This window comes from Anarrhichthys ocellatus, unplaced genomic scaffold (assembly GCF_004355925.1).
Source record: "Anarrhichthys ocellatus isolate YVR2014 unplaced genomic scaffold, GSC_Weel_1.0 scaffold9, whole genome shotgun sequence".
In the NCBI taxonomy this organism is placed as follows: domain Eukaryota; kingdom Metazoa; phylum Chordata; class Actinopteri; order Perciformes; family Anarhichadidae; genus Anarrhichthys; species Anarrhichthys ocellatus.
Genome location: NW_022280039.1, coordinates 1,388,304 through 1,415,998, shown reverse-complemented (window position 1 = coordinate 1,415,998; position 27,695 = coordinate 1,388,304). Strand labels below are relative to the sequence as shown.

The 27,695-nt window shown below is 42.1% G+C and overlaps 1 protein-coding gene across 2 annotated transcripts in view; it reads right to left on the bottom strand.

Annotated features, from left to right (window-relative positions):
* Nucleotides 1–27,695, bottom strand: part of LOC116384761 (RCC1 domain-containing protein RUG3, mitochondrial-like) — a 281,677-nt gene that overhangs the window by 219,248 nt on the left and 34,734 nt on the right. For both annotated transcript variants that reach the window (XM_031849703.1, XM_031849705.1), the window contains exons 3-4: nt 19,515–19,557; nt 17,567–17,801 (exon numbers count right to left, since the gene is read on the bottom strand). In XM_031849703.1, coding sequence (XP_031705563.1) covers nt 17,567–17,801; nt 19,515–19,557 — 278 coding nt within the window. The remainder of the gene's footprint in view (nt 1–17,566; nt 17,802–19,514; nt 19,558–27,695) is intronic.

Here is a 27,695-nt window from a genome sequence, read left to right as displayed (position 1 = left end):
CCCCCCCCCCCCCCCCCCCCATCGCTCCGCTTGCCTGACAAATGGATGGCGGTGTATAATTGAAACACATTGCTGCCAGCGTAGGTCAATAACATCGCTCTCTCTGCTCACCAGCACCAGATTAACAGACTCTATTTTATCTTCCCTCAGCCTGTCCCAGCTTGACAGAGCGGGAGCGTCAGCTGCTTATCCATAAAAGAGGCCCCTTATCTTGAAAATAAACAAATACATAAAGTGCAACAGCCTGCTGTCTGTCCAAGCAGTTAAGGGCTACTTAGTTTAAGGCAAACATGTGGGCAGTGTTTTGTTTAACACATCATCGTATGAGATGAAGCACAGCTGTCACCTGGACAGACAGACAGACTTTCTCCTCAGTTTAGAAAAAACATGGACAGCGTGGATTTCCACTTGTCAAATTCTAGATTCTGAGATATTTTACTTTTTTTTAATTTTTATTTCAATTTTTTAAACACAATAATGTGGAATTTATTCATTATCACTTTCATTATTCTTTTATTTTTATTTTTTTAAATGCAACCAATTCACAGTGAAATACGGCTTCAGTGTGCCATCATTAATACCAATGTCATTCAATGTCATACCCCAATCTCTAAAAACAAGGACAAGATGGCGTCTTTGGACAATAAGGAAATTGCGATGGCAATAAATAAATAATTGTTGATAAACAATGTAGATGTATAATGCAAAGCCATCACTGTTTATGCAAGATAAACATTGGGGATTAATTAGTTTAAGCACAAGTGTAATTTAAAGCTAAAATGGGTGATTATATGTATTTAAGCCCAAGCATAACAAATCTACTGGCTTAAATGAATTTGATAAACAAATGAAAAAAGTAGGTTTAAGGTTCAAGGGTAAAAAACCTACATTATCTCCCACTCCTCACTCTGTGCTTTTATGTAATTATATGTTAGACAGAGTTAATTGAATCCAGTCCATTCACTTTGTTTACAGTTTAGCCATAAGGACTGGAGGTAATTGTACCTGACTTTCAACATCAGAGTAAGTGAACAAACAGCCTCAAAATAAATTCCTATAGGGGGTATGTGCACACAGCTTTGTGGGGTTGTTTATGTGCATGCGCTTACTGTAAAGAGCATGCATGTGAAAACAAGTATGTATTTTTGTATGGCTTATGCTTAGACATATTCCCACAAGGAACAAACACAAATTAGCCATGGACAGATATTCAATTAAGTCCTTTGTCAGGGGTCTGTGTAGGGGCGGGACAGGATGCGCAGTACAGTAATCCATGATGAGCAACTAGGTGGCAGCTCCATTGTCTGTCTGACAGATTGAAATTACTTGAAGGCGTATACTCGACCGACAGATTAGACCACTGTTGGGGCGGCGAGATAAGATGGCAGCCAGCGGTGCGGAAGGTACCTCCTCTTTCAGCTCAAACAATGCCTTTAATCCATTCTATTCTCACAATCAAGTTGTTTGACATTACTTTTCAGCATCCTACACACTCATTCTCTCCCTTTTACCCTCACTCATTCCACCTTTCATCGAAGGGCTTAAAAGGGGCTCCTGGCTTAAACCAGAAGAGACTTCATCATGTAAAATAATGTGTTATAATATTAGAAGTCCCGAAGCCAATGTGGAAGAGACTTTCACTGTACCTTTATCAAATGAACCACAGCTTCCCTTTTTTTTCTTCATGTTCTATAAGGCTTTCAGTCTGAGTAACTCCCGGTCAGATGAGTTATATGGCAAAGACGAATTTTGTGTTTAATTCATTGCTCACTGCCTGCTTGTTTGCCAGCCGCAAGGGTCTGTCCTTCCTGCCAGTGCTGTACTTCTTCATAGGATTTTATTATTGATTCATGACCATGGCGGGATTGCTTTCAGTTAAATGAAATCACAACTCGATAGATTCACATTGCAGTGGTCTGACCTTAAAAGCTGCCAAAAGAGGATTCAACAAGTATGTTCAAAACAGTATGACTGACAAGTCATTGATACCATAGAGAAATCATCATAGTAAGAATACAATACTTCTTCTCTTTAACTAACTCTTACATATACTACATATACAGCACATGTACAAAAACTCCTCTCTTTAATTGTTCCTCTTGTAACTTTTATAAGTTCTTCTGACACCAGATATTTACTTCACTGTGTTCAGTGCTCAAAATGCTCAAGGATTACTTCCTCCGAGTTAAAATGAAATGGCACATTTACAAAATTCCAGGATACAAAAAAACAAACAATCTGGTTCATCATGTGTCTCAAGTGGATGACCTGACATAAATTAGCTACAAGAAAGTAGAAGCACCATAGAGGTACCTTAGCATGGTGTTACACTTTATATGCTATTTTAAATATGAGGAAGATGTAAGCAGTGAATCTACACTATAATATAATATAATATAACATAATATAATATAATAACCAGAGACTTCAGTGTCACCTAGGTGAACAATTAGAGACAGAACACCTTACACAGCTTTGGTTTTCTTTGACTAAATGGCACAGAAGGCAATTTGGGTTGTAAACAGTTATTGTTACATAAAAATAATTAGAGGAACCAACAATGGGAACTATGTTACAACACAGTTCAATTCAAGCACAACATTATGTGGTAATACAGTAAATAAGTGCAGTGCAGTTTAATTTATGCATCAAAAAAACCTGAAGGCAACATACAGTAAATCCTCCAGCACTGTTGATGGATTGAAATAGAAAAGCTTGTGCAAGTGTGTGCCAACATTAAGTGAGTGTTCATGTATGGACCACCTCCTGTAAGCATTGATCAGCCATATCCTCAAACATCCACGCTATGTTGCCAGAAGGTTCCACCAGCAGCTGTTTGTTCCAGGGGCAACTGCCTATTTTAAATTTGCTTAAGTAAAAATGATTATTGCCAATTAGATGCCCATTAATTGTGCAAGCATGGGATGCTGCCAGCTGTTTACATGGGGGGAGAAAAATAGCCCTTCTTATTTCATTTTTCTCTCAAAGCCAACAGCAGTCTCTCTCTGCCAGCCAACAAACATACAATAATTACACATAAACACATACTGTAAATTCAATTGAGTGACAGAAGAGAGAGTAGTTGAAAATTGGCTTCTGTATATCAAAAGCAAGTTAGTGAGAAGTGTGTAATCCTGAGAAGGTGCTTTGTAAAGGAACAGTAAGACGTTCCCTACAATAGCTGAAATATTTGCAAAATAGAATGGATCAACTGTGTAAAAGATGCCAAAACTGAGCTTTAGGCAAAACTCGAAATAGTGACCAAATTAATTAGTTGTACCTGACTAGACAAAACTAGACACAAGTAGTTTGTTGAAATGTCAAAAGGTCACAGGACAAAAAGAGACTGTTGAAGACGCTACTGTGATTAATGCATCGGACCAACTTGGTGCCTACCAAAGTTTCCCATAGCAGTAAAAAAAAAAAAACCAACACAACAATGTTCATTTTTAGAATGACCTCCTTCAATGTAGAAATCCAAACCAATATCACCATTAAAATGCATGAGCAACTGTGAAAAGTGAAAACTTTTGACTTTAACCTACCTAAGCAGAACTCTATACCTATACAGTGCTGAACTGTTGCTGTGTTTGTGATGAATGGTTGTCAGCTGCTCTGGCAATCTGGACGGCTTTAACCTGACCCCACAACAATAGCACCAAGACCTGCAGCTTGTGCCCCAAGCTGGCAGAAAGAGCTGAATTTAGTCTTTTCAATGGTTGGTGTCTGACCCAGGCACAGCCTGCTAAGTCTAAAAGCAGCACACTTTTATTCCCACAAGCCCAGCCCCTGCTCAGCCTTAGCCTCTATTGCAGGTGTCATTAGTTTACCTCTGACCTTTTTCTGAGCCGACCCTATTAGAGGACTAGAGACTGGACGCCACCTGTCTCACCTCTAAAGATGGGCGCTGAGCTAGCTGATGCTGCAATTGTGAGTACAGACTAGAGGGATAAATAGCATTCAAGCTGCCATGTGAAGCCCTGCAAAAGACTGTAGAAAAGATAAATGAATGTTGAAATCGAGGAAAATTATTCAACCATTTACAACCCCTGCTAGCACATCACTGTTATTCTATTTGTCTTTCACCACTTAAACTGTAAAATCATACAGAGTGCTGCGACCATTTCTCTCTCCGGTTTGTTGCCTCACTTCCACAAAATAACACATCATTGGACAGATAGCATCAATTCTGCCCACGGTAATCCCAGCACCTCTGGTTGTATCACTCATTCAATTCCAGCCGCCGGCAACAGCAAACATTACACACTGCATCAAGATTACCGGAGAGAGGCAGAACGGGGGAGAGAAAAGGGGGGAAAAAGGGCTGTATCCATCATGTCATGATGCCCCTGTTATTGTGACAGATCAAATTCAGTGCAGTGTGAGTGTGAGTGTGAATGTGTTCAAGTGTGGGTATGTGTGTGCATGTGTCTCCCGTGTCTGTCTGGGAGGGATGCAAACTGTGGTCTCCTAGGCCGCCGCGATCAGCATCCGTGTGACTGTAGCTGCTGTGAGTGGATTCGTGAGGGTTTGCGAGACTTAGATGTCCTCCTTTATACAGCAGCTGTGGCCCTGGCCTCCATGCTTGTTTTAGCTGTTGCAATTAACCTTGTGTGGTTATAACCCGGCAACCCCGCCCACTTAGCTGAAGGGCAAAGGGAAAAAAAGGAAAAGGTGATTGAAGAACATCGAGGGGAGAGACAGATGAGACACATGTGAATATATAGGGCAAAAATGTAAGGCAAAAATATGTGAACACCTAAAAACAAAAAGGGTCCAGGAAACGCTTAACAATTGTAATGATGTGGGAGCTAGACTACGGAGGGGATGGGTGCTTTGGTTGCTTTCCTGCCTGCCTGACGGACTGGCTGGCTAGCTGCCTGGCTCATTGGTTGGTTTGCTGTACTGAGTCTGTCCTCTGGGGGACATGGGTTTGCAGTGCTCGCCTTTGAGAGCAGGGGAAAGATGAAGAGCTAGTGTCAGGATGCCTTTTAATGGTCAGGAGTGTGGTTAGTTCCACTGACTCAGGCCTCTCCCCCGTGACGCCGGGTCCACTCCACATAACTGGCCATAATTCAACTCATTTGGCAGTTTGAGGTCTCGGAGGTCTAGGGATAAAAAGTGTGGAGAGGCCTAATGGCAGGCGGAGGGACCAGCTGAGGGCACTTCTTAGGACATCTCTGCAGGAGAACATTTCTGGAGCAGACCCTGGAAACCACAACGATCCATTATCTACTGAACAGGAGCACCAGGCAGGGCGAGAGGAGAGCGACAGGGGACAGAGACTGTTGCAGATCTACAGGCATCGTATAGGTTGTACAGCCATCATATTGATTGAATATAAAAGCCCTCTGCCTTAAGCAGCAGTTTTCTTTAAACTTCCAAGTTATCAAAGAAAATCACAAATACATGCATTTCATAAACACCAATGTATGGTGTGTTTGGAAGCTTTAACACAAGCGCTGAAGATCAAAGGCCCTGAATACTCAAAAGAAGGATGAGCTGGACTAACTTTCAAATGCAATGACACAAACACAGGCACATACACGCACATGATAATACCAACTGCTCTTGAATCAATGTGTTTAATCTGTTGGTGTTATTTGGGACTTAGATGGAGTTAAGTTATAGTTTAGTGACATGGTTTAAAACAACTGCACTACAGCATCTGTGGTGAACACTGACGGGGAGAATCCTCCACCACAGTGAGTCTCTGTGGCCCTGCGGGGCGCCAGGCCTCCTAAGGGGTATTAATTGAGATGTTGAAGGAATAAGTGAGATGGGACTGCAATGGGGCACAGTGTGTGTTTGATAGGAGAAAGGATATTTTGGCAAATTCTAGTCTGGGCATGTTTTGGGGGCCCTTAGAGAAGGCATAGTGAGAGCATCTGTGAGGGAGAGAAAGAAAGAGAGAGAATTCTAAATGTGTGTGTGCGTGTGTGTGTGTGCGTGCGCACGTGTCTGTTGGTGCATCTTTGTGTAAATGAGAGAGAACCCTGCTGACCCCAAGCTGGAGTGTCCTGGCCACGCAATTAATTGGTGTTGAAGCATGAGAGTGAATAATCAATCTGCTTTATTATTACTGATGTGAAAATTATAATGCTGGTGAAAATGGCTAAGAAGGTTGGAATATGTCCCTTTTCTCACAAAGGCCTTTAACAGAGTGTGTGTGTGTGTGTGTGTGTGTGTGTGTGTGTGTGTGTGTGTTTTATTTGTATCTTATTTTATGGATAAGTTTAACTTAAAGAGAAGAAAAAGGTAGGTCACAGAGTGTGCCTACATGCTTGCACAAAAAGATGATTCCGTCTGACTGAAATAGTCAGTTGAGTATTACACACTCAGACATACCTAAATATGCGTAAAGCAGGATCATCATTGTATCATATGAAGATGGGAGGGTGAGGGAGGAAAATGTTCAAATTTGACAAAGGAAGAGTTTTTCCTGTCCAAGTGGGTATAATTTTGGGATTAGGATTCGCTGTATGCTGGTTAGGGGACATGTATATGATGTGAAGGTTAATCACAGGCTGCAGTTTGGTAATGCTAGTCGTCACTGCACTGCAGTGCAATCAGCACTGTGAGAAAATAAGTGGGTCACAACGCGAGAGCTTGATTAAAATCGCGGTGATTATAGTGCGGCTTCAGCTCTGATTTTGTGGGTTTCCCAACATCTGTCCGCGCGGGGAGGAACTCATGAATGAAAATAGACGCACAATATATAAGTGTAAGCTCGCTTGCAGAGATGCTTCTTGGGTGCACGCATGTGCATGCCCCCACTTCACTTCACGCATATCTAAACAAAAAACAACCATGAAGCCTCATACAGAGCCGTTTACATTCTGTACACTCTCTGGTTTCATTGTCTATTGTAACACACCACACACAGATGAAATGGACATTGTGGGCATTGTTTCTTACTGACTCACTTTCCTTATGTCTTTCCATTAGTCAGGAAGATATTGAAACACAGCTTAAAACATGGAAAATGGAAACATTGACACTAAAGATTTATTTCTGTGTGTTACGTACACTAAATAAAATCAGCTCTACCCAAAGCAAAAAACAAACTAGATTCAGAAAATGTCGTGAGAAAATGAGAAAGGTAGAAAATACAACACTACAGTTAAAGTGTCATGGCTCAAAAAGCACATTACATATTACCAGCGTAAAAAGACAACAGCACACAACACATAAAGACAAATCTGACCCTTACTCTCATTATCAGACGCATATATGGGACATCTGCTATCATAAAAGGGAGCAATATGCAATATGATTAACTGGATTTTCTGTTTAGAGAGAGTGCAAAGGTAAAATAACTGCATGAATAGATTTAATATCTTTCCCCCTTCTATCGCCCGCTCCTGCCAAGTTCCTTGGGAGTCTATGTGGAAAAAGAAAGTGCGGGGTGAGGGAAACAATGCTCATACCATTTAACAGCAATGTGAAATCAATATATCCTGAAATGGCAGGAAAAAACATCATTGTAAACTAGTTATTGACGTGTTAAAGTAATTTACACTTGCTTGTACAAGACAGATCGTGGCAATATTTATTTAGCTGGCAAGCTGGCAGTGGGAAAACGATACGGCAGCTGCAGCTATCACCAGATGCTGGTGTTACAATGTCCGTCCATCAAATCGTCCCCCTCTACTCCCCCCTCTTCCTACTCCATACCCTCCTCCTTCACTTTCCCAAATGGCTGGCTCCCTTTTCGCTGCAACCTGACAGCCTTAAAACAACTGTATAATTAGAGCTGCATCTGTCACACAGGTTTATTCTGGCTTTCAGTTTGGGAGTTGCAGACTGTGGGAGACACTTGAGGACACAATACCTTAGCAAAGGAAGGCACGGACAGATGCACTTTGGCCCAAAAACATGTTTGTTCACTTGTGTAAGTGTTTTAAATGACTAACAAAAGAGATTCTGTTAAAGCTTTCACTTAAATTAACGGTTATAAATAAAAATGCAGCTGCAGAAAGAGTTGCACAGCACGGGGAAACACCTGATGGCAGTCCGTTACACAACATGCGAATAATACAATTAGTCTAAACCAGAACAAACAGTACAACCACCCGTGGTAGCCACCTCCAAAAAAAAAAAGAAAAAACGGGTGGGAAAAAAAGGGAAATATGCAGCTGTATGGTGAGCTATCCCACTATCAGCTGCTGCAATTAGGGAGCACAATGTAAAATGTCACAGCGGATCTGTATCATCGGCAGCCCTGTCACAGGAAAAGGCCAGGAGGAGAGGAGAAGCGCACACTACGGCAAATCCCATCGGCCAGGCCTGTGTGAGTAACACAAGAAGGAAAATTGTGTAACGTTATGGCAGGACAACTCCGGAGTATAGTTCAGATGCTGTCATGTCACCTTACTCCTATTAGGGAGGGACAGGGACAGAAAAATATGATTAACTGGCAAAGGCATTAGTCTTCTGCAGTTTGATGAAATGCCAGAGGGCAACGATGCACATAAGGTTTGAATGTGCTATGCATCTATAAAGTGTGTATAAACTAGAACAAAAGGTGTTTGACTGTACTTAGGTAATAGGCACGCTCAATGAATCAAATAATGCATAATATGTGATACTTAAGGTTAGAAATAAAGCTTTGGTTGTATTTCTTATTCAAATGACTTACATTATTGTAAAGGCCGAACATTGACTCAATATTTTTGAGGAAAAGAACAAATGTAAGCAGATGGAATGAGATCAAATAAAATGGAATAAACTGAACCAGATAAAACAGATTTACCAGCTCCCACTTTCTGTCTATATTAGGAAAATAATGGTGACAAAAGATGCCATTTAATTTTCAGCTCAGCATCATTTTACCACGTGTAACTGATGAATCTCCACAGGATATAATAAATCATTTGCAAATTTCCTCCCGCTTTTTGATCAAGTTGAGATGACCAGACTTGTGCCTGGACTCATTACATTTGGGGAGCAGATTGAAAGCGCGCCTAGACATGCTCTCTGTTATTGTCATTACACACCCTGCTCAAGCTTCTGAGCAACTGTAGAATTAGCACCTCTGCCATGCACACGTAGAGTCACACTACTGGATATCTGTGTTAAAACGGAATGCACACTCCAAATACAAATGTATGTCTTTGTCTCTTGTCTAGGTTAGCGGCTATGATCTCTATTTTGTTAAAAACAGGAAGCTGCAGTTTATGGCATTTAGGGACAAAATTCAAGACATTTGAAAAATAGTGTGTCCTTGCTGGAGCAACAGTACTATGAAACAGATTTTTGGCATATGGGACCACAGAATATGATAAGCTCCCTCTAGTGGCTGTACAGTAGATTACACATAAGAGAGTGGTGGTTCATGAAAATAAAATCATATCCAAACTCTCTGATTTCAATTAACAAGAGAGGTTTATTTTGCAAAGTTGTAAATTATCCATTTAGACCGCACACACATGTAAATGTGTATGAAAAGGGTGAGTATGTGACAATGTTTTGAGTCGATCAAAGTAAGCAGGGGTGGAATGGGTAAATGCCGAATGTGTGCGTTTGTGTGTTGTGCAGGGACAGCTGCCTGCCGAAGGAGACAGTGAAGGTTCACTCACGGTACCACAGAAACCCCCCAGCTGGGCTTGCCACTAAGGAACGGAGATGCCCAGGGAGAAAGATAAAGAGAGGGCGATGTGGAGAGAGTTTAAAAGGGGGAGCAAAAGAAAGAGAGAGGAAAGGGGGAAATATATGAGAAAGAGGGAGAGTGGAGAGGGTGTGTGCATTCATATTTTGCCTATTTTGCCATAAGCTCTTCAAAGGCTACATCTTGCCTACAACACATCTGGGAACGAGAGTGAAATTTGAAGAGTTCCTCCTGCTCTCCTCTCTTCTCAATCCCCGCAAACACGTTTTGCTGATTCCTCTTTTTTTTTCTCTCCTCTTTCCTTTCAGCCCTCATCTCTTTATCGCTCCCTCCCTTTGCGTTCCTGCAGACAAAACTTAGCAGTTGTTGTCCAGCTGACCTTAATTTCACTAGTTCTGTGTTTTGTTTAGTTTAAAATAAACAGTGCAGCCCTTTTTTATCAAGCACATCATTTCACTGATTTACTTTGAATGCAAGAACAACATCAGCCACACCAATAACACCAAACATGAAACAGAAACAGCAAACTGGGACAGTGTCTCACAGTGGTGTGAGTCACTTGGAAATCACCTGCACAGGCTGTCTAAATATCAGACTGTCTGGGGCAAGAGACATCAGCGGATCTAGACTTTTGCTATAAACACAGAACACAGCAGAATGTTCAGAAAGTGAATACTGATATGGAGCGCTGTGATTCCTCTGAAGAGGCGTCGGCAGGTTAAGAGGATACCTTTTCTCTATATATTCCTACTGTTTTAGTCACGGCTGTGTCTTCTTTCCAATTTCACTTTTTTTCCCTCTATCTTCCTTTCTTGCCAAGGTTTATCCCTGAGGTGTCCTCTGGGGCTACCTACTGGATAAGCCATTTGAAATGCATTTTCTAAAGAGCCTTCCGTTCCATTTTTGAACTGCTGCTATCTCTCAAAATGTCCTTAAGAAAAAGTGCGAGAGAAAGAATGGTAGCAAATGTTTTAAAGTACTCTCGCTGTACTTTTGTGTGTAGTTTTCTCATCAGAAAGAAGGCATAGTTTCCCAGCAGTAGTTTGATACAGACTTCTGGGACTGTGATCTGTGCTGGTGGGTACTGCAGAATATGGCCTGCTCTGGGAGAAACCTTCACCGTGCCACTAGTAAAACTGTCTATCGTGTCTCCTTCACCCCGTACACAGGATGGTATTAGTTATAAACCTCAGTCATGCAAGGAAACTGTTTGATTTTAAATCAGGAATAATCTAAATTACCTTATAATTGATTAAAAGAACATATCTATGAAGCTCGACATGACATAAGGAAATATACAATGTGACCCAATTATGATTTTTTCAACACATTAGTAAATCATCTCCAAAGCAAATACAACATACCGGTGGACCATACATTATCCATTGTTTGCCTATTAAGTAATGCACTTCTTGCCCAGAATCTTTAAACATCTGAGAGGGCAATCTATAGACCTAAAGACATGATCACTCAGTTCCCATAAAGTGCATCTCTGTGCTACATCATGGACTGCAGCCTGCTCCGTCAACCAATTATGCCAATTATAGCCAAAAACCCCTGTGGTGTTTTGATAAGACCTTCCACAATTTCTTCCAATGAAGCAATTTGTTCCAGTATTTGTTTACTGAGAGAGAATGTGACTTGCAGCAAAAATAATATTTCTTATCTCCATTTGCCATCAGAGCAGAGTGAAATGCACCACTAGCTAATCTTAACCTGGCTTTCTCATTGAGGTTTAATCTGGTCATGGCAACTTAGCATTTAGCAATGGAGAGTTTGTGTGAAGGTGTGTGTGATTATTTGTGTGTGCCCTGTGAGCGGGCACATATGTGAGTTTGCATTTGAGGAGGGTGCGGAAGAGAGAAATAGACAAGCCAGTCATTCTCCTCCTGCCCCCTCCCTCTCCCCAACCATGTCAAGAACCAATCACGTGTGAAAACTTGCCTTAACTTCCCTTGCCTGTGTGACTACAGCGTCAGAGAGAGTTTGACAGATCTGTGCGCCACGGAGGCGTCTCCCCGCCATTTGGCATGCCATGCGCGTCTGGTGCGCTGGAGACTGCCTGTCAAACGCCTATGAGTCGATGGCGCAGCCAGGGACCCTACGGAGTGCCAGATGGGCCATTAAGGTAGTATTAATGTAGATGCCATCGCTTTTCTCCTCTGACTGGGACATGCTCTCTCGAACTGCGAGCAGCTGCTGCCATTTACTAGGACAGCTTCCTGCTAACTTTGGCCAACTGGCATCACCACTGACTGGCTCTCAATGTAATGATACACTTTTCTTCCCACTATACCTATGACTTTTGTCTTTCTTTTCCTCCAGCCCTCCCTTTCCAGAGGTTTCAACAGGATAGAGCTCATAATTTCCAGCTTTTTCCAGCAGCCAAAGTGTTACATAGACACACTCCTGCACATGCAGGCAGTGATTCCCTCTCCCTTTCTCTTACAGACACACACGCGCACACAGACACAGACACACACACACACACACACACACCTAAAAACACCAGCACTCTAATAGGAGTATAGAAACTGGATCCATCTGTACACTCACTCTTAAGCTCATAATCAAGGCATGATATTCAGTAGTGTACGGTTGTTTCTGTTTATGCCCTACTGAGTGCTAATATCATGCTTTAATTGAGAGAAAATTGGCTGTTGGCAAGAAACAGAAAAGAAGGTTACCGAAACCGCAACCATGGATAAGTGTTGCAATCAGTAATATTCTATTTAGTTAAGTAGCCTAAAATGGGATGTTTTGAGATCATTATTCAAATCACATTGACAAAATCCTATTATAAGAATTAGTTTTCCAGAAGGAAATGTACAGAATTATTGATGTGTAATAAATGTGCTTTCAGCATTACATACACTCGGGGCCTATTAGGAAACAGTGGGGCATATGATTCAAACTGAAACAAGGTCACAAACACCATATTCTCTCATTCACACTGAGAAAACAATGCATATTTCAAGTGCAGGCGTATATAGTGAGTTCCAGAGTGCAGCAAAAGTCATCCTACTGAACTACTTCAACACTGTGACCCTAAACAAGCCAGAGGCAGGAGTGAGCAGTCAGAGAGATGGGTCTGTCTTGGTACTTTTGAAAAGACGCATGATCTCCAGAGACACAGGTTAGTCTTACTACCCAGCTGAGACTACCTTCCTTTGTTGCCTCGCTTCCCTGTTTCTCACTTGCTTTGCCTCTCATTTCTTTCAGCAGAGCCCAGGGCCTCAGAGTAGGAAGGGAACAAGCGTCCTTTGAGGTGCCCCTAGGGGAGATGGGTTTAGTAGTTTAGGTCGCTGTACACCCACACTGAGTTCCCACATACTGCATAGCTTGTAACTGTGGTGTATATGGTGTAACTATAGACAATTGTATACACTATACAGCGACTTTATTGTCTGGCAGCCGCTCACTTACTTTCTTCCTCTCTCTCAGCCTCTCTCTCTTTTAGCAGAATCAGTCTGAAGTGAGATGGTGGGGGGGGGGGGACGTCTACGTCCGCGTCTCAAGAGGCAGCTCAGATGAGGACTACAGGGTTGGCATCACCGGTGGTCAGTGTCGAAATCAAACGCACCGTCACCGAAGCGCAGCGAACACTTATGCTCCCGCACAGCCGTTAGTGTACTCGTGGTATCAAACTGACACCTTCTCCCTTGGCTGCTCCTGACAAGGAATTATTTTGTCGAAAAATTAGTTGTACCCTGTAAAGAGCACAGCGGCAATTTGTACGGTTCTGAATAGATTCGATTCTGACTAGATGAGATAAATGTTTATTGTATTGATTAACATTATGCGGGCCCAGAAGGTACAAATGCACGGCATTCATACAGCACTATGACAAAAAATAAAATTATTATTTTTTGCTGACCTTTCACTGTAAAACAATATAGAACCAGCTGTCCGTCAACTCGGCCTGATTTGAAAGTAATTTCAAGAGCCTCTTCAAAAAGTCACTAATCAACCTCTTCCAACAATGCAAACCAATTTCTTCATAGTTGATTGAGAACAGCAATTGCTATTTTGGTACTTGCACTCAATGAATAGGGCCAGCTTTCTATCTCACTATCTACATATTGAAAAGAGGCAAACTGGCACTAATCAGCGTGTCTGCCAAGTAACCAATGCTGCAGAGAGAGCCACATACGTTTTTGTGTGTCTGCCTCACAGCCTGACAGACAAGATTAAGAAGCAGACAATTATTGCAAAGTAAACTTTACGCTGAGGAAACAGGGTCTGTGTATCGATATGATGGCGCAGGGATCTACTTCCCACAGCTTTATCCAGGAAATCCAACCTGCGATGAACAGGATCATTTCCTTTATTTACAAGGTGCATGCAATTGCTTTGCCATGCAAATGCTTTCAAAAGCACGGTAATGCCATCCCGCTGTTGTGGGGGAATGATAGCTGCACCAGGACAAGCAAGCTAGGCTTTGATGGGTGCAGAATAACGGTGTTACAGAGCTAAGCAATGTGCGTGTGGGTGTGCTGCAAATAGGTTATTTTGGATGGGGCTTTTTTAGAAGAAAAGAGGCATTACTGAGGCCTATTGGTGCACTGAGGTATACTTCCAACCAAGGCGATTAACATGAAAAGAAATATCTAATGTTATTTTCCACCGCTGTGAAGAGAGAAGCTGAGAAAAGCCCGTAATCACATTATTATTTGTGTCGGAGATCAAGATCAATCAGGGTTAAAGCGTGTCACAATGTTTAACAACAACAATGGATGGTTGCTTGTGTAGGAGATGTACAGGAGATGTACAGGAGATGGGGGGGGGGCTAACAGAGACTCGATTTCTACGTTTTTTTTGTTTCTCTTTGACCAGATTTGTGTTTTACATTATACCTGCATTCTGATTCCATAAACTCAATACACTGGCACACACATAGACAATAACATAGTGCTGTTTAACAACCGTAAAAGTGACGAGCTGTTTCCAAATAATCTGCAGAGGGAAGAGGCACTGTTGGAAAAAGGAAATACATGCCTAGAAAAAGCTTCACTCCCCTCAGAGGTCTGTACTGGAAACAATGCAGCATCTTAGTGCAAATACAGACTACATCAGCATACACAGACGAGAGAACACATTCAGTGGCACAAAGAGCAAGACTTATTTTACAGTATCAACACAATGCCTTAGAAGTAAATGTTCAACAGCAGAAGAGGGTCAGAAAACAAGCGTGCGTAAAGCAGTGTGGCTTTTATGATCCCTCTAGCAAACAGGTACAACAAGCCATGGTGTTCCTGCAGAAAGGGTGCCTGCTAAGATTCAGCAACGCAATGTATCGAGCTGGTGAGCACGCGAGGGGTGAGAGGGAGATTCAAACTTAATGAGTGCTTTGGCAGCTTGCGTGGAAAAGGCAGGGAGGCAGGCAGTGATTAACGGAACACTTCAGAGTACAAGGCACAGCGGTGCTCAAAGAAAACAGTGATGATCTCCACTTAATCGCGGAGAAGCCCGGAGCATCTGCCGCCAGAGCAGGGCAGCGGCACCGGCGAGCTCCCGCTCCGCTAGGCTGTCATCTCTAGAGAGCTGTGGCCATATGCTCGGCTCTGCCGCAAACTCACATGAAGTTAATTTTCTGACAAAACACAGGGATAAATATGACATTCAAACAAGTTGTGCTCAGCCAGGCTGAACATGGATGCCGTGCCAAACTCAAGCTGCACACGTGTCACACTTAGGAACAGAGTTAATTTTGTTATGCTCCCACGGTGGTCGCTTTTTGCCTAGTTTTGTAGAAATAAACAGACAATGGGTGGTATATTTACAGCTAGGAGGTGTTAACCTACTTAGAGACAAAGAATCATACACACAAAAACAAACAGACTTATGGTATAGCGTACTGGCTTGATACTACCACAGCTAACATAGCCAGTGACTGCTAATTCCTATCAAATTGTTTATCAGGATATGGAGAACTGAAGAGGGACTGTCCTATCTGCATACAAACACATCCCCCCCAAAACCCTGAGAAAACGATAATGTCATTGTCCTAATGAGGGGAGAGAGAGGGGGCAGAGACATGAGAGGGGAAAAAAATAAGCTTAACTTTAATTTCCGTTCACAGACATATAGTTCCCCACGGTGTGTCATTCAAATAATGTCAATCAAACCTTTAAATAGGAGCTCTGTCTAGTCTTGTCTGTTTCAGCTGAAAAGGGAAAGTGGGCCTGAACAATGGGCTCACAGGTGTGAGCAGAATCCCAACACCTTATCACTGGGCCAATAAAGAACAGACTATAGTGTTTCTCAGATCTCAGCAGTCTCCAACCACTCCATTTCAGACTGTAAAGAGAAACGGAGCCTTAGGGGTGAAGCCGCCAGTTCCAACCTAAAGATTCTTTATAACAATAGCCAGCAGTATTGTATAGTACTGAGTCTGAGGGATAGCTGGAGGTGGAGCGGCTTTTCTGGATTTATACTGAAAAAAAAAAAGCGAACACAGGGAGGCAACGGCGATGAAAGAAGATGGAGGCTGGTGGTATTTAAGTGAGAGGGCCAGGTTTGGGCCTCCACCTGGGGCAATCAGAGGCCACTGTTGTGGCTAGAATGAGAGTAAAGGGTGACACACATACCACCAGGTCCTATTCTCTGCCACTGCTGCTGCATGTCCCCCCCTTCCTTATCCTTTGCCTTAGCAGAAAGAGGTGATGGCTGGGTGCAGTCATGCAGATCCCATTGGCTTTTATCAGAGAGGAGAGGTGAGAGGTTTGGCCTCTGGGACTCCATACTGCTGCCAGGTGGCTGAGTACTTTCCAACTCCCCACGCTCACCTTGGGCCTCTCTTCTGGGAATTTGTCTTATGTTACCGCTGGAACAAGGCCAGAGGTACAACAGATAGCGTAACAAGCATCTTGAATATATAAAACACTTTTACGGTGGTCGTAAGGCAAACATTATGGGTGATAAAACTGCTGTTAAAGTAAATTGTCTTGGAAGTTGAGATTTTGAGGACATGTAATCCATAGGAAACAACAAATCAAATATCACTGACTGACTGAGCAGTGTGAAGCTATTTCAGAAGACTTTGAATGTAGCCGTCCCCATGCTGACATCAGCACAGGACACATCGAAAGTGATGAAAACAGGTAACAATATTTGGACCAAGTGAGAGGGAGTGGACTGAAATAATCTTACTCTGCCACAGCGCCTCTTCTTTTCTTTTTTATCCATCCATCCATTACAATACGTGGGTGTAAAAAACTGAAAGACGTAATATATAACAATGCACTAATGTCACTGCAAGCGTCTGGGAAAATCTGTCGGAAATATAATATATCCAGTACACATGCGCATAGAAGCACATGCCCATATATCAAGTGTTGAGTGGCAATCATTCACCTAGACACTGTCACATTAAATGGGCTTATTTTGCATGAGAAGGAAAAGGGAGTGATGGGCTGCAGCGAGCAAAAGAGGGACTGAGGGACTGAATCAAATGATATGAGTAGGCAAAATTAAGCTCCAATGCAAGTGGAACACTTCACAAGAGAGCCAATTTCAATTCCACAGCACTTAATTTAGGATTTGTATGGTTCAGCAGCATGCTACTGTATGGTAAGCCATCTAAGGACAGAGATAGAGAGACAACCAGCAAACAGCCATCCAGGGTCTTGAGGTATCCATCACACAGGGCTGCCTCTCTCTCTCTCTCTCTCTCTCTCTCACACACACACATACATACTGTATATCTACACACAACAAACTCACACACCCTAAACAATGAATTAAAAACTAATCTAATGATATTATACTGTAGAGATTATGTAGATGTTTTAAGGGGACATTAGAAAATCACATCAGTTTTAATGTGATGAGTGCACATTTGTGTGCAAAGTGTGTAAAGACTAATTCAAGGTTTTTTTTTAGATATTCAGAAGGTACCAATATTAATCATGTTTTGATTTGGTCATCACCGTGAATAAACCATTATCGTCTTACCTGGTGGTCTTTGAAGTCAAGCCTCTGGACATCATAACCTAGCTGGGCGTAAAAGTTGTTCCCAAAACTGTAGACCTGCCCAGTTTCCGTCCATATGAAGGAGTGTCTGCTTCCACAGGCAACACCGGCTATGTTGACGACATCCACAACTGCGTCGCTTCCTTTAACGTGCAGTTCCTGCTGCAACTTAACCTCGACTGGCTGGTCCTTCACTGCCCTCTCTCCGTCACCCAGCCTAACAAAAGCAGACAGAAAATACAGTTTGACATTTTTTGCTTTTTAATGTAAAGGACATAATAAGGTTTTGGGGGAGTGTTACAGAAAAAATTCTTGTTGGCAAGTTATAGCACCAGGTAAAATATTTTCTATCCATTCTCAGTGGAATCATGTCATGAAAGTGATACCATTTGACAAAATGTTTTTAAATCAATAATTCAAAGCAAACTAATAAAAAACTAACACAATCAGTCGTGAACATCTTTGTTTAACACATGAAGCTTGTGTAATACACAGAAATGAAGCATCAAATTTATTAACAAACAAGTAAAAAGTAATTTTAATGCAAGAACAATATGAGATGAGATCTTGGTAGATATCATTATTTAGTAAATGGTGCTGCAGCAATACTGTGGTGCAGTCTTCTGATGTGTTACGCAGACAAGACTCCTATATAGAGTGAGTCTAACAGGCATATTTCAGTAAGGTCAGTTCTACCTTCCTAGGGAAGAAATAATAACTCAACCTAACTCCAGTAGCTGAACAAATGACTTTACATAGGCCATGGCTGAGAGTTGTGTTTCTGTCTCCATGTCCCTTGCGCGCGTGAACAAAGAACATCCAAGACCCCTTTTTAAGATGAGCTGGTCAAACGCAGCCCCAGCACCCCTGTGACCTGCGAGCTCCCAGCAGCTTCAAACAGAGCTCTGCTGTTTGCTTCTTGATAAAATGCCCTTCTTTGTATTTGTTTCCCTGAGCCAGCGTCATAACCTGCAATGCCCCGGCCATATCTGCTAGTTTGCGGCATGTCTGGGAAAAATAACAAACAGTCTTCTCCATTATTTCCACAAACGGGGAACGAAAGGTCCTCGCCCGTCATCCCCACGAGAGCCTGTATTGATTACAACAATACTTCAACTCAAGACAAGCCCACTCTGGGGTCACTGCTATTTCCATCAGAAAGTTTGCCAGTTTAAATTTACACCGCTCCCTCTTACTCTTCTCCTCTCTCGCCTCCAGTGAGACACACTGCAGAGCCGAGGAGTTTTCAGATATCAGAGTGCCTGTTGTGTAACAGAGATGCTCACCCTTTGCTCTGCAAGTGGGTGTTATGGAGCTCCAACTATAGGCTCCTCCAACTATAAGCTCCCCACTAGAGAGCCTCGACCTGCTTAGTGGGGTCAAAGCATCACGAGAGAAGAGACAGAGCGAGACAGACAGAGAGATGGAGAGCAAGAGAGGGAGAATAAGGGACAATGGGAGATGATGAGAGAGTGAGAAGTGATGCCTCTGTTTCTTTTATGTATTTCTCTGAGGTCTGCAGTGCTGCTGTTTGAGTACTTGAGGGCCACTGAATCACTGCAGCCCCCAGGCCCTTAGATGTCATTACAGCCAGACTGGTTTCTGGCTGGAGAAGTTTTAACAAGGAAGCTCATCAGGAGGAAAATAACTTATCTTTGTTTATAAGTATGTCTGTATGTTTGTTTGTCTGCCAGAGTGTCTTTCTGCAGATTATTATACAGATGAACAGTATATTATAAGACTGAAGGACCTTTGGACAGAATAAAACTGACCAATGAGAACTTTTGAGAACTTTTATGGACACCCGAGTGGCCCCCTATAGTAAAACAAGGACAATGAAAGTCTGAACACTACAGTAATACCAAGACTTGGTAGAATAAGCACTGCTCACATGTTTATATGTATCCTTTTACTTCTGAAATTCACTTACTGTCCACTGGTGCCATTTCCCCATGCAAAGACTTTGTTGTCCACTGTTGAGAAAAGAAAGAGGACAATCTTAACATAAGACTCGTTGACTGAAATGGATAAACAATGTTGTATAATACTTCCTAAGCATCTCTGAGACAAACTTTGAAAGGTTCTGGGAGTTATTGTTGTGAAAAATCTCAAAGTGGTATTCTTCAAAAGCTGTAGATGTTTCACAGTAACAGCTTAGTTTGTGTGTTCTCCCTTTTGTCCTCGAGTGTAGAGTGAGCAGTGCCATGTCAGTGGGTGGACCCTTCCCCGCTGAGTGAAGTTTGATTAATACAGCGTCGACAGAGAGTTCAGAGACTGGGGCAACCTCTCACACACCCTGCTGTAAAATAATGAGCCTTCAGCGGGAAGGAATACTATACATGGGAGGGTAGAGACACGTCCTAAGTCTGACTCCAAGCTGAATATATTCAAATGAAATGAGGAGAGGAGGCTATCCTAACTGATTAGACTTGTCTCAAAGAAGCCGATATATTTCTCCTTCTATGTACATGGTTTTAACTGTCACCTCTCTGCTCTAACAATCCAACATGGCACTGAACCATTTGCATATGGTTTCTATAAATACCTGGACCTCTACCTGTTCCTGCAGTGATTCCAGTCATGTTGGAACACAGACATGCCTTATTGGTCTTATGGGAACTCAAACACCACAGGGGTAACAGCCAATAGCCACCGACTTTACTCATCAAGCCAGCCGAGTCCTCATACATTATAGAGTAGGCTATATGATTTACCTAAGCTTGTCAAAAGAGAAAAATTATCAAGCAAATGTGGGGTAATAAATTGTAATCCGTGCTGCATATGTTTGACTTGTGACCCTTGGCATTTTAAGGGTTGGGTTGTACGAAAGAGTTGTAACAAAATGTGTGAAGGGAAATTACATGAAAGGTGAACTACCACTTGGAAACTTTCGGGAAAATGTGCAAAACAGGTCACTGATTTTTATGAGAAGTACAGCATGTTTCGAGGTACTTACACTAGATATTATCACAGGAACACGAACGCAATTATTGTAAATTCAGACTCATAAAGTAATTCCTTGTATTTATATTAGTTATATTTATTTAGTTTAACTAAGGTTCCTAGTGTGAAAATGCTATACATTCTAACTTTGGGAAACAGTGTACAATTAAAACCAGGATATTGCTGCTAATAATCTTATGATTATGATAATAATAATGTGCGTGTGTGTGTGTGTGTGTGTGTGTGTGTGTGTGCTTTGATGAGGTACTTACTGATGAGATTTAAAGTGTTTTAAAACCTGGCAGAAGTGTAACACAAGTATGTCTCAGCGTGTTGTAACAAAGCATGCATGAACTACTGAATATAGAGTATGTAGTGGTCAGCTTTGACTTTCTTTACTACGGAGCAAGACCACGCAATACATACAAGAAACTGTAACTTCAGCTCCAGCTTGGGCACAGGAAAAAAACACCGCTATCCATTAAAGTACCATGCTTTGGAACACAGAAATCCTGAAATACATAAGCGCAGCATATGGTATTGCTGAAAAGAAATCTGCGTAGGCTGACTGTGGGGCTATGGTTGCTGGAGAGCTGTTACGGTCATGCATAAAGAATGCAGAAACTGTGCAGGAGTCCAGGATTTACGATTACTTTTACAAGCATAACAATTCTCACTGGAATAATGAAATAAAGATGAGAATGAAAATGCAATGGGGATAAAGACTGTCACTGTTCCAGAGTTGTATTTTCTTGTTTTGTTTTCTTTTGTTCTTGTACTTTGTTTTTGTTTTCTTCTGCTACTTTAGCTCTTGAGAATTGTTATGTGGAAGTATGATAAATAGTGGTGCTTAGTGTGTAGAACCAAAAGACAAAAATATTGGCAGCCGTAGGTCTGCTGCAATACACTGCACACAAGCACATTATTAACGATATCTTAGTTAGCACCATGCAGACTTGGGTCACAGTGCACAGTAATAAATAGCATTTATAGCTTCAGATTTTTGTTTTGTTTTACATGACAAACGTGCTAAATGGGTGAAACATAAAATTCAAATTGACTACTGCAAAGTTTACTGTTGATGGTTAAAGTTAAGTATTTGGTTTGTTTGGCCGTTTTATCCAATCAGGTGTAAAAAAAAAAAAGAGCTAAGAATCTTAGCAAGTATTATTTGCTTCAGATTGTTGTAGGATATATATGTACCCATTAATTTGCATTCATCCAAGTATCCAGATGCATCACTTTACCGTGATACCCCCCTCACTTTGTATCTTTGAGTCCACTGTTATTCTCAGAGTGGCAGATGTTTCTACCCCCTTTCAACCCACTCATCCACCGACCTACCCAGTTCTCTCTCTCTCTCTCTCTCTCTCTCTCTCTCTCTCTCTCTCTCTCTGCGACAAGGGCAGAGAGGCCGACAGTGGTGCATCAGGCTGACGTACTGAACTGATGGGCAGGGCTGAAAGCTGGCAGTGTGGCAGGTTGAGTGTTCACCCTCCTTTGCCCCCCGCTAGCCCCCTGCTAGCCCCTGCTGCTCTGCACCATACCCAGTCACCAGCATCCCAGCGGCTGGTGGCCCATTGCTTTGCTCCCCCGTAAAAATAGCCCATCCCATCATTCTTCTGCCTCCCCAGGGGCCACAAGGTCTCCAGCATCATTACCAGGACTAAGGATCTAACTCTGCCACCACCACTTGGCACTCCCCCTCCTCTCCCCTCACTCCTCTAATTATAGGTCAAGCACTCTTTTTGTGAATTATAAAACCTTTGTTCTTATCAAGAAAACAGAACGGAAAGGAAAGATACCATGGAAGGAATAGGAGGCAGGAAGAAGAGAAAGATGAAGAAAAAAGGGGGGAAATGTGTAAAAATTAGAAAGGGGGGGAAAATTTTCAATTATAAAAGCAAGCTAATTTGGTATGACCAGCGACTGTCATGCATGGTGACGGAGCTCCATTATGCAGTCATTTGAGCTCTTTCAAATTAGTTATGTTAATGTCCTGCGTGTGAATGTAACACTTGGATGGGACAAGATTTCAGCAATTAATTTCTACAGTCAGCGCAGAGACAAGCAAATTTATTTTCCCCCTCTCAGGGAATTGGTGGTGGAGGGAGTGAGGAGGGGAGAGAGCATTCTGGAGCAGGGAACAAGCTAAACACAAGACCTAAATAAAGCCTGAACAATGGGAGCCAATGCCTCCTCATTCATTCAATTGACAATGTTTTGCAGCTTAAACCTGTTTTATTAATTATGTTTGACATTTCCTTAATTAGTTTCATTTACACCAAATCAATCCCTGCTGCTGTAGAGCGTCATTTATCATTTTAAAAAATTTGCATAGCCAGTGCTGACTTTTTCTACTTAATTATACATTAAAAGTGTCAGTCGCGCTTGCTGCCTGGCATTATCTGAGGCAGAAAGGTTTGTGGCTGGACGGGGGTGGCATTAATCATCGGGGCGGGCGCGGGCAAGGGGTGCTCCCGGTCGCCAGCGGGAGAGCCGAGCGGGGCTTCTCATTTTCGAAGCTTGATGCTTCCGGGGCCATGGTGACCTCAGTGACCTACAGGGAGAGGCAGACAAATCAACGACCTCGAGCCCCGAAAACAACTACAGCTTGTTTATAAACCATGGTGAAAGGAAGGAGGGAGCATAAGCAGGAAAAGAAAAAGCTGGAGGATGTGTAGCCAAATAGAAAACAGTAGACAACAGCATGTGTGCAGGTATTAAAGAGGTATATGTTAAGATCTAATCAGCGTGTCATGTGACGTCAGTAATTTAATCATCAAAAGAGAAGTTTTTTTCAGCTTATGCAAGTGATGATATTCAGAAAAACAAGTAGTGCAGGAAACCAACTTTCAACAAAATATAATGTGCCTTCATTAAATAATACCACCTTCTGTTGTTGCAAGTTACAATTCAATAGTAACTATGTGTTCCACTATCACAATAGCAAGTATGGCTTCCCTTCGGCAAGTTTGCGAACACAGAGCGAACTGACAGCTCAAACACCTGGCAAGCTCACTCTTGAGTAAATCTTCTGAGTGTTGAGGTGAACATGGCTTTACAAATCGCCCATTCAGGAACCGAGACAGAAATTGGCAGGTAGGCAGAGCCGTGGTGTCAGGAGTGAAAATTACTCTGAAATGCGGAGCACAGTGAGAGGCTGAGTGAGTGAGTCTCTGAATGGTGAAAGCTATGGGTGTCACTGTGTACTATGTTCACATGGGAAATCAAACAAGTGTATTTTTGAGGTGAGTCATCACTTTTGTCCTTTAGAAAACGAAAATGTTCATGTCAATTTGAATTCAGTATGGCCTGGGGTATTGCCACGTACAAAGACAAGTGTAGTGCATATCAGGATGCGGTATACCTGCTCATGCACAAGGGAACCGGTTACTATCTAAGCGGCAGCATGCTAGTGTTTACCTGGTAGTAGTCTCCATTTAATTGATTAAATGACATACAATGTGCAGTGATAAAAAAACAGTCATTCTTAGTATGAGGTGAGCTGCTTAAAATGTAATCAATGAGACGGAAAAATATCCCGAATCTGGATCTTGAAAAAAAAAGGGGGGGGGAAGCCCGTCCCAAGCCACTGATTTCTCATAAAGTCCCCTGAATAAGCTGTATCAAGATGTAAAGAGAAGGCTGTAGCCATGGCTTTGCTTGCAACGTCCTTCAAGGGCAACACAAAAGGGAGGCGGGCAACAAAGAAGAAATGAAGTGACTAATGCCCTGGCATTCACCAACAGGAGCGGCAGGGGGGCGGCCAAAGGCGGCTAAATGTGCACGCCTCACTGCCCCGTCTGGCCCCAGCTGAAGTACCAACTATATTCTCAGAGTCATTAGATTAAGAGATGCAAAACCAGAAGCAAAACCTGTTATTGCAACAGGCCAGATCTATATTGGAATAGAAAAAGAATAGCAGGGAAAAAGTTACCCCAGCTAACAGACGGAACTGTTTAAGAATTAATTCCTAAAATGTGAAGGATGGAAAGTCTGGGTATCAAACATCATTATTCTAGAAAGTTCCTAATCAGCATATTAATGGTGGCACATTGACTGTAGAAGTTTCTATTATTTCAAACTAAAGTAGTTGAAATAAGCCACAAACTCTTTTCACTCAAAAATAATATTATAATTCATATAAGTGATCACTCTAAAAACTAGAACTTTCCTTTCTCTACAGGCCCCCCAAACATCACCATCAATTCCCCGACCAAAAGTACCCCTTTAAATGCAAAACATTTCCACTATCAAGGATTATGCTTCCTTTTAGGATATATGAAAAACCCTTTGTGAAAATATGATGATGAATTCATAGGCCTAAAACTCTGGGGTAGTTTTTACATCGACGAAAAACGGAGGGAGGGAAGGAGAAAAATCACCTATTTGGATGGCATACATTACCATTACTCTTGTATTGTGTCTCCACTTTTCATAATGACGGGGATAAGTGTCCTGCTCCGAATGCGTATCCGCTGACAATGGAGGCAGACATTACTTGGTTAAAAGCTCAGGGTCCTGTGGGTAAAGAGGCCCAGAGAATAAAGAGTATCCGTCATGGCTAACGAGCTATAAGGATAGCACATTGCCTTTATAAATCACTAGATCTTGCTGTTTATTTAAATTCATTGGTGCCTCATTATAACTGAGCTATGCACCTTTAGGTCCGAGTTGATTAGGAGTGCCATAGCTCAAAATGGCTTTTAATTCAGTGAAACGTAGCTCTGACCTTGGTGCCGCAACCCTGACTAAAACACGCAGCGACTCCCACATTAATAATGATGCTACCTTTACTGGGCCGCGGAGCCGCGCCGTTGCTACTTAAAATATGTATTATTAGTTACTTACGACGGCACATTTATCACACCAAATTACCCTTCGGTGTAAAACTGCTTAATTCTGGGTCCCTGTACCCCTCTGCACTATTACCTGCTCTTTAGAAAGGCTTGGAATTAAATGTGGGGATGAAATGTCAGGGTAATGGGGAAGAGGATGCGGGTCGATGGGATGCACACTTGATCATTCCCCAGTGGCCTTCTCCACATCCAAACGATATACTGAATGTGTCCTCCTCATAAAGGAAGTTCCATTGCGCCTTGCTTTGTAGACCTTTAAAGATGTAAATGAAGGGTACTTCTTTGAAATATACTTTACACTGTTCATTAACATTACATGCAAAACATCATCCACTCCATGTGGGATTGAATGAGGACTTTATACTCTCGGTATCAAGATTTCATGAAAAAAATATCTCATCAACAAAAGCTTTAGATGAGCAAAGAAAACTGAAACAAACATAAACTTTTTACTCACTAAGGCATTTCAGCTGACAGACACTTCAGCACCTTGGGTGCACATACAATTCATAAACAGGCATCTACACACACACAAACACGCAAACACGCACACACACCCCTATCTACCTCCAGCCTTTTATAGTTAGAGACAGGAAACCGGCCTGCAGCCACTAAACACTTGTCATTGTTCATCCCATGTGTGCCCACCAGAGACTGATTACTTTGACCAATCGGCTAAATGATTAGATCAATTAGGTACTTTGGAGTGAACATCAACAGTGGCCTGCTGCAGATTCAGGACCTGTGGGACTTGGCCCATCAGAACCGCCTCATTAGGCCTCTGGACTCTACCCAAAACCACACCACAAAGACAAAGATAGTGGACCAGAGGAGAGGAAGACAGTTGGGAGAGAAGAGGCGGAGAGAAGACTAAACTTCAATAGGTGAATTAGATGCATTCCTACGGTAAAGCACCTCTGGGATCAATTTTGTTTATGTGGTGCAACATCTCAAAAACATGTAAAAACAATACAAAGCGATCTAACAGATACATAAGTGGGAGTATTTTGAGTGTTAGCCATATAATCCATTGTTATGAGAGCAATGGGAATGCACTGGTATACAGAATTTATTTCCTCTAAGGATGACATCAAACAGTCCAGTAATAATTTAGATTACCAGGGACAACACTACGTGGGGTTTACAAAGGAACACAGACAGTGCTGGCATAAACACATTCCTCATATCAAACACAGCCGTATAGTACATAAATATATGCACAATACATTAATGGTTCCTGCTCATCTGAGCAAATGGCAAGGCAAGAGCAGCCGGGGAAAAGAGACGTTACACACGTTCCATCAGATGTCGAATCAATTAGTCACGACCATCTTCCAGAGTCAGAAATAACCACTCGTCCTCCAGTCTCCAGGGGCCAGGGATAGGCCCGGGCAACCGAGGAGAGATGGGAACAGATCCAGAGACCCAAAGGGGGGTAGAAAGAAGGAAAATGAGGAAAAAAAGAGAAGGGATAAATAATGCTGTCTGTTCTATACTGTACAGACTAGTGTCTCTATTTCCACTGGATTTCCATAGATGCAGACCATTTTACTCTCTGAGCCGAAGTGCTTTGCATATCAGAGGGCACTCATTTTGCACACTGCAAACACTCCGGTCATTAACATGTGACGACATTATATTCCTAATTGCACTACAGAGGGTCCCCTCTATAATGCATTCAACACAACTGTAGCACTGACTCGAACCCTTTTTGACAGTATCATGGTTTTCATTGGGCTGCCGTTTGTGTCTTTTTCCTCACCACAAAGCCTTTAATCTTTTAATCTGAAGCATAAAGCAAGTGTATACAGCACCGAGATCATGTGACCACTTTGCTAAAGAGGTAAAGAGACATGATTATTCTGTGCAAAGGGAAGCAAAATGGAGATCCTTTCCCCGCAGGCTAAAAATAATTTAATCTGTCATGTAGGTGCACAAATAACAGCCTTACACCTGAATAGCGCCCATTATTACCAGGCTTCTGAAGTTGGTCGCAGATAAATCTGTTTCTCTTCCATCTTTGCTGTGGTATAGAGAGGAGAAGCTATTGTATTTGCTCAGATTTCCTTCTCGCTTTTGGTAATCTCTCTGAACCACCAGATTGGAGCAATTTGCATTGTATGGAAGAGAGCAGAGCCCAGACTGAATAAAATCATCTAAATACTTTTATTCAAAATCTGTGTTCTAGACTACAGAATGTATTATCTGCAACGTATAAGGCATTGAAATATTGTTACAGTTTAGCTTAAGGATTATTAACAAATGCTCCACAAACGGTGACTATAAATAAAGTTGCACAAACATTG